Source organism: Gossypium raimondii, chromosome 3, assembly GCF_025698545.1.
Source record: "Gossypium raimondii isolate GPD5lz chromosome 3, ASM2569854v1, whole genome shotgun sequence".
Classification (NCBI taxonomy): Eukaryota; Viridiplantae; Streptophyta; class Magnoliopsida; order Malvales; family Malvaceae; genus Gossypium; species Gossypium raimondii.
Genome location: NC_068567.1, coordinates 39,592,098 through 39,599,064, shown reverse-complemented (window position 1 = coordinate 39,599,064; position 6,967 = coordinate 39,592,098). Strand labels below are relative to the sequence as shown.

The 6,967-nt window shown below is 36.0% G+C and overlaps 1 protein-coding gene across 2 annotated transcripts; it reads left to right on the top strand.

Moving 5' to 3' along the window:
• Positions 1–3,305: 3,305 nt before the first annotated feature.
• On the top strand, positions 3,306–5,280 carry LOC105794256 (squamosa promoter-binding-like protein 6). Of its 2 annotated transcripts, none has more exons than XM_052628337.1 (2): positions 3,306–3,461; positions 4,384–5,280. In XM_052628337.1, the coding sequence occupies exon 2, from the start codon at positions 4,458–4,460 to the stop codon at positions 5,061–5,063; it is 606 nt and encodes a 201-aa protein (XP_052484297.1). In that variant the 5' UTR covers positions 3,306–3,461; positions 4,384–4,457; the 3' UTR covers positions 5,064–5,280. The 2 variants fall into 2 exon arrangements, with proteins under 2 accessions (XP_052484297.1, XP_052484298.1); XM_052628338.1 differs by lacking the exon at positions 3,306–3,461 and adding an exon at positions 3,549–3,665.
• The last annotated feature ends 1,687 nt before the right edge of the window (positions 5,281–6,967 follow it).

Sequence of the window (6,967 nt, the reverse complement as noted above, 5' to 3'; positions counted from 1 at the left end):
AGGCTTATTGCCTTCTTCAACAAGGGTTTCGGGGTTCGACATTAGCCTTATCCATCTATAATAAGGAGATGCTCGCAGTTCTACTAGTTGTCAAGAAATTTCACCCTTATTTAGTTGGAAGACATTTCAATATCAAGATAGACCACTAGAGCCTCAGATTTCTCGTTGATAGGCAAGCCATTACACCCTACCAGCGAAAGTGGGTAGCCAAAACTTTGGGGTATGAGTACTCTATTACCTACAAACAAGGGAACCTTAATATCGTAGTTGATGTCTAGTCAATATGAGATCATTCGTAGGATGGTTAGTTATTGTAGCGTGAGGGCAGCATCTCATGGTCTGAGGTTTGGGGGCAGATTTTGGATTCGTGCTTCACTAACCCAACTCTACAAGAGATCTGTTTGACCCTTCACACCAGCCTCAACACCACCCAAAGTATTCCTGGGATGGTCGAGTCTTAAAAAAAGGGGAAAGCAATGGTTGGGTAGAATGTTGGTTTAAGGAACTTCTTTGACTTATTTCATGGAGGAGCCCTCGAGGGCATTCTGGAGTTCATGCCACTAGGCACAGAATTGCTGGTCTCTTGTACTGAAAGGGGCTCTCAGATGATGTTAAAAAGCATGACACATAAACATCACTTGGCTTATTACAACCTCTACCCATTCTCACTCGTGCATCAGCGTGGATTTCATTGAATGATTGCCTCTATCCATAGGGAAAAACACTATCCTAGTGGTGGTTGATAGACACACCAAGTATGGCCATTTTTTGGCCTTGTCCCAACAATTTACTACTCTCACAGTAGCTCAACAGTATTTGGACCATATTTACAAGCTACATAAAGTCCCTTAGTGTATCAGCTCCGATCGAGACAAAATATTCATCAGCTCTTTCTAGCAATCACTGTTTCAACAGCTGGGAACCAAACTCCATCTCTCCACTGCCTATCACCCTCAAACTGATAGGTAGAATGAGGTTTTGAATAGGTGTTTAGAAAGATATTTGAGGTGCATGTCTGGGGAGAAACCTGGTGAGTGGCTTCAATGGTTGCCCTTAGCTGAGTGGTGGTACAACACTACCTTTTACACTGCCATACAGAAAACTCCATATGAAGCATTATATGGCCAACCACTCCTCATCACATGCCCTATCTAGTTGGTTCTTCACAGGTGGCCACTGTGGATTGGGGCCTCCAACAGAGACAAGCAGTTAGGGATATGCTGCGATTCCATCTAAAAAGGGCTCAAGAGTGTATGAAGCAAATGGCTGACATGCACATATCTGAGCAAGAATTTTAGATTAATGACTTGGTGTATCTCAAGTTACAACCTTATAGGTAGAATTCACTCAGGAAGAGGGGCAATCAGAAATTGTCTCCACGATATTTTGACCCTTATCCCGTGGAAGCTAAAAGAGGCAATGTAGCATACAAGTTGACCTTACCTACTGGTGCCCGCATTTATTCCACCTCATATGTTTCCCAACTAAAAAAGCACATTGGTTCAGCTGTCAGCACTCTAACGCTACCTCCTATAGATGTCTATGGTACTCTGGATAAGATACTAGTAAGGGTTTTGGAATGAAAAATAGTGAAACGAGGGAATCAGGCAGTTACAGAAGTACTATTCGAATGGGCAAACACTTTTCCTGAAGATTCCACCTGAGAGAGTTTGGTCGAGTTGCAACAGAAGTATCCAACGTTTGATCCTTGAGGACAAGGATCGTGTTCGTGGGGGAAATATTTTATATGGAACAATTAGAGCAACTGTTATATGTTTAAATTTATGTTAAATTTCTGTTAATCTTTTGTTAGTGTCATTTAACACAAAATATTACGTTTGGATAATGATGCTAGTAAACGGTACGTGTAAGGAGAATATTAAAATGAGTCGTTTTGAGGGTATAACTGTTTAGTTAAACGATGCGGATTGAACAACTATGTCTGATAGGTTGTCACTCCAAACCTTTATTCTCTTTTAGTTTGGCCAATTAGGATTGGCAAAGGCAGTTATGGAAGTGTTCATCGTTTTCTTCCTTATTTCTTTCTACTAAAATCTCGTTCTTTCTTCTTACTGTTCTTCCTTCCTTTCAATTTTCTGTTACAAGTATTCTTCCCTTAACATATTGTAGAAGCTATTGCTATTGGGAAGACTTTATCATGGTTGAAGAGTTGTCATTTCGATCGCATTATTGTGGAGTCGGATTGCCCCCCTTTAGTCCACACTTTACTTGACCAAAGATTCAATACTTATAAATTTGGCTTATAGATTCATGATTGTTCTATCTTTAAGTCTAAGTTAAGCAAATTTTCCTACCATTGAACTCGTAAAGACAGAAACAAGATTGCTTACAAACTCGGCAGGGTCGCTTTGTTATATGTAAACTTCTTCGTATGGATTGATTTCCCGGCTAATATTTATGGTATTCTAGTTTCTGATGTATCCAATGTTATTAATATTAATGATGACAAGGATCTTAAGCACGGGTGTAACGAGTAAAGCTTATCTGTTTGGGTTAGATTTCCTCCTGTTAATTGGTTTTATTTCTTGTGTTATCGATGAATGAGAAATTTGGGTAAAAAAAAACTAGTATAAATAGAAGTGTTTATGGGCCAGGTCAAATTTGGGTCGAGCCTAAGCATGATATTAATATACTTTATACTTGTTTAAGCTCGACCAGAAATATAGGCCTAAAATTTTTGCCAAACACGTCCATATTTGCAAAAGTCTAACCTAAGCCCATTTTAAGCCCGCCCATATTATTTTTAAAATTTTTTAAATATATTTTTATTTTATTTTAATATTTAATAATTTTATACATTTTTTATATAGTCATCTTAACATTATTTTAATGTTTACATTAGAGTAGTATTATATGTTTAGTATAGATTTATTTTTTTAATGTATTCTAAATTACATAATATATAAAAATAACATAATATAAAGTATTATAATTTTAAAAATGAGTCGGACCGGGCTTTGAAGGTTCAAGCATGAACCCAACTCATATTTTAAACGAGCCTAATTTTTTTGCCCAAATCCATTTTTCGGACACAACATTTTGCCCAAACCTTCTCAAATTTTGGGTGGATCTTTGGGCCTGGACGGGTAACCGACCCATGAACATGTCTAAGTATAAATAAATAATTATTGTATATTTAGTTAAAATAATTTAATTTTTACTTTTACCGGACTAAAAAATGTTAAAAAATAAAATTCAACCCCAACAAAGTTCTAGTAATAATAATCATAACAAAAATCTGTGTTTAGGTGGTTTTGTCGTAAAAGAAGGGCCAATAATGGAATTTGAGGAAAAACATGCATCTCAAAAACTACAAAAGCTCTGGACATGCTTTACAGGTAGAACAGTTGTAGCACTTGTAATAGTGGAAATCATGTCAGCTCACATTGAATCTGCTTCTACCTTACCAGAAAAGTGAAGACATTTTCAATTTCATTGCGGTAAGCTAGAGAAAATCACGATAACCTTTCTTTTTTCTTTGGGGTAGTGGTGGTTATTTATTATCCCCCCCCCCCCCCCCCCGGGGGCGAGGGTCTTTGTTGTCGTTGTTTAGTTTCCTAGAAAACTGTAGAAAAAAAGAGAAAAGATGGGAATGTTTGCAAAATTGTAATAGGGACTAACTGTACCATTTTAGTTTTTTTTTTGTATGTTAATCTCTGAAAACGGGTAGTTCCCATTTTTTTTTTTTGTTGATTAAGCTTTTCTGTTTTGAGTAACAAAGAGTAATTTTCTTGTTATCAGCTCTGTTTTCTTAGGATTTGAAATGTGAAAGAATTTGAACCCTTTTTTTTTTTTTTAAATATATGAGCTCTGGGTGCACTTCAGCTTGAGCAGAAGATTCATGTAGTTAATGTCTTTTTACATTTACTTTCATGGGATTCGAAAGCTCACATTTTGATTACATCTTCATTTTTTTTTCCTTGAGACCAGAAAAATGAAAAGAAACATCAGCCTTAAGTCTGTGCAACTCAAATTATCAGCTTTTCTCAGTTCAATTATTTTCATGAAGTTCGTCGAGCTAGATTCTTTTGTTTCACTGGACAATGAACAAGACAAGCATTCAAATTTCATTTTGTTTTGTTTTCTCCATTCATTTTCTCCGTAACCAAACATAGTTTTGTTTCTTTCACTCTCTCTTCTTTCTACCTATTATAACGGACCTGTTATCAAATTCTCATGGGGGATTTATTTATTTTTCTTTGTATGTAATGTTAAAATTGAAAAAAAAAATACAAAACAAAATAAATGGTCTGTATCTTTATTACTGTTCCTTTTTCTATTGGGACATTTTCTAAGTTCGGCAATCATTATATTCTTCAATTTTTTATTAAGGCCTAAAGTTTCTTTTCATGAATTATGTAGGCATTTACATTATTCATAGTGATGGAGTCTGCAGCTACGGTTCTGAAGGGAAAGGCCTGTCATTTGCTGATGAAATGGATTTGGCAGTTGATGCTTCGGGTAGTAGAAAAGCATTGCTAGGTCGGGATATCAAGCCTTTTACTGATTCTGAAGCTGTTGAGAGCATGGAATTCATGGATTTTGGTTTTTCACATATGAACAAGAAACCCTTTTATGGTAACACCAGTTTGGGTTTTGGTGCTGAATCTGCTAAAAAGCTAGTTTCTCCTACTTGTATGTTCACCTCTAGTTCATATTATGGTGAAGAGGAATCTGGTTCCAAGCAGTCTAGTTCTTTGATGGAGTTCAACAGTCAAGGATCTTCACTCATTGATTTGAAGCTAGGGAGATTGACTGATTATAGAGATGCACAACATGGCAGACATTTAAAGGAAACTTTTGTTGTTTCTTCAGTTTGTTCGGCTATGACTGCCAAGAAAGCTCGAACAACAAGCTCTCCTTGCTGTCAAGTTCATGGTTGTAACAAGGATATTAGATCCTCAAAAGATTATCACAAGAGGCATAAAGTTGCTGTCAATGGAATTGAACAGAGATTCTGTCAGCAATGTAGCAGCTTGATCTTTTTTTCTTCATTTACCCTCTTTTTCCCTTCAATTTGGTCTGAGCTGGTTATAGTTTAAGATCATATTGTGATTATATTTGGAACGAGCTGATGTACTAGCCTTGTTTTGAGAATTCTTAGACCTTCCTCAAACAGGCCAGAATACAGAACACCATGTTTTTTATTCTGAAGAAATGACAGTATGCAATTTAAATCCTTGACATAAAGTTTTGCTAAGTTTATTGTTAGTTCAGTTTGTTCTATTTAAGCTTTGCAATAAAAATGATTTTAGTTCATTGTTTTGCATATTTATTTTCCATATTTTGATGTTACCTATGGTATTAGTTGTAACTCCTGTTGCTTCATCTGGTTCCGTTTATTGGCTGAATTCGATGACAGTAGGCGCAGTTGTCGTACACTGCTAGCAGGCATAATGAGCTCAAACGAAGCTTACATTCGATGCTCTTCTTGGAAAACGGAGTAACTTGCTGCAGACATATCAAGGTATGAACGGAAACATCTTTATACATTCAAAAATAAGATATAAAGTTCAATGAGTGCAGATATGTTTTTCAACGTAGATTTATCAGTTCAATTTCCTAGTTAAAAAGAAAAGAAAGCAGAGTTGAAGCAATCATATGGTTCCTTACCTAGCAATTGAATTTCATTTAGCAAAATTTTAACATATTGGTCACCTATGTGGACTCTCAGGTAGCAAATTACTGGGAACCTCAAATGTATTTCAAGGTGAATCTAAAGAGAGATCTAATTATAGTCCTCAGTCAGCCATACCCATTGCAAATGGCCAGTTTGTAGCAAAAACTTCCTTCCATATGCATGGCATTGGGAAACAATATGTTCCTGGAACATTTTCATTAGAAGCTGAAGCTTGCAATGATCCTAATGTAGTTGAAGAGTTATATGGAGTCTCGCATTTAGATTGTACTCTTTCTCTTCTGTCAGCTCAATCATAGCACTTTTCAAGCCATGCCCATCATAGCTTTGGGAAATCTGCACTGGTGGGTTCTTATTTCTATGGAATGAATACTATCGGAGTTGGCCAAGAAGGTCCATTGGGGTCTCTGGTGCTAGTCATATTGTTACCTTTGAAGTCCAAACAAATAGTGATTTGCCACAATTTGTTGTCGAAAATTAAAGTCTTTCCGCCACTTAAGCAGTTTGTTTTTAAGCCATTCTATGTCATTTTGATGCATTTTTTGTTTTAGTAATTTAGATTCAATAATTAGCAAAATAAGTATTTTTATGCATAATTCAATAATTAGCAAAATAAGCATTTTTATGCATAATTTAGCATTATGTGACCTATAGGGCCAATACAGGCCGAAGGTAGTATTAACAAACTTAATCGGATGTGCAAGACGCCTATTTTCAGGCCTAGGAACACTAGGAATGACAACAATGTCGCAACACAAGCACCTAGGGTCACAACACAGTAGAGCAAACACCAGAATTTCCATTCGAAGTTGCGTGTCAAGACACCCACATCCTTTGTCATGACACCATTGTGACGAGGGCCAGAATTATGCTAGGGGTGTTTCCGTTCACGCAATAAACTTTTATCAGTTTTTAGCTTGTATTTGACCTAATTAGGGCAACTAATATTGCCTATAAATAGCGAGGCTTAGGCTGAGCTTTGGGGAGCCACTTTTAGGTTATTAGTTAGTAGATTTAGTTTTAATTAGACTTTAATTTTAGTTTACATAAAAATTTTCATTATTGTTTCAGACTTGGATTTGATTTGGATCCAAGCCTTTATTTATTCAGTTATTTAGAATTTTCTTTTTGTTTTCTATTGCCATCAATGATATCTTGCTAGTTATTAAAGGATTTTCAGCAGTCGAGCGCATCATATATAAAAAACGAATCAATTTCTCTTTTCCCTTCTTTTTAATTCAATTCTTGTTTGCATGTTTAAATTAATTGGTGGGGAAATTGCATCTAGATTCATGAGTGACTAAATTT

Coding starts and splice junctions, on each gene's coding strand:
- LOC105794256 (XM_052628337.1), top strand. CDS start 4,458: ATGGATTTGGCAGTTGATGCTTCGGGTAGTAGAAAAGCATTGCTAGGT.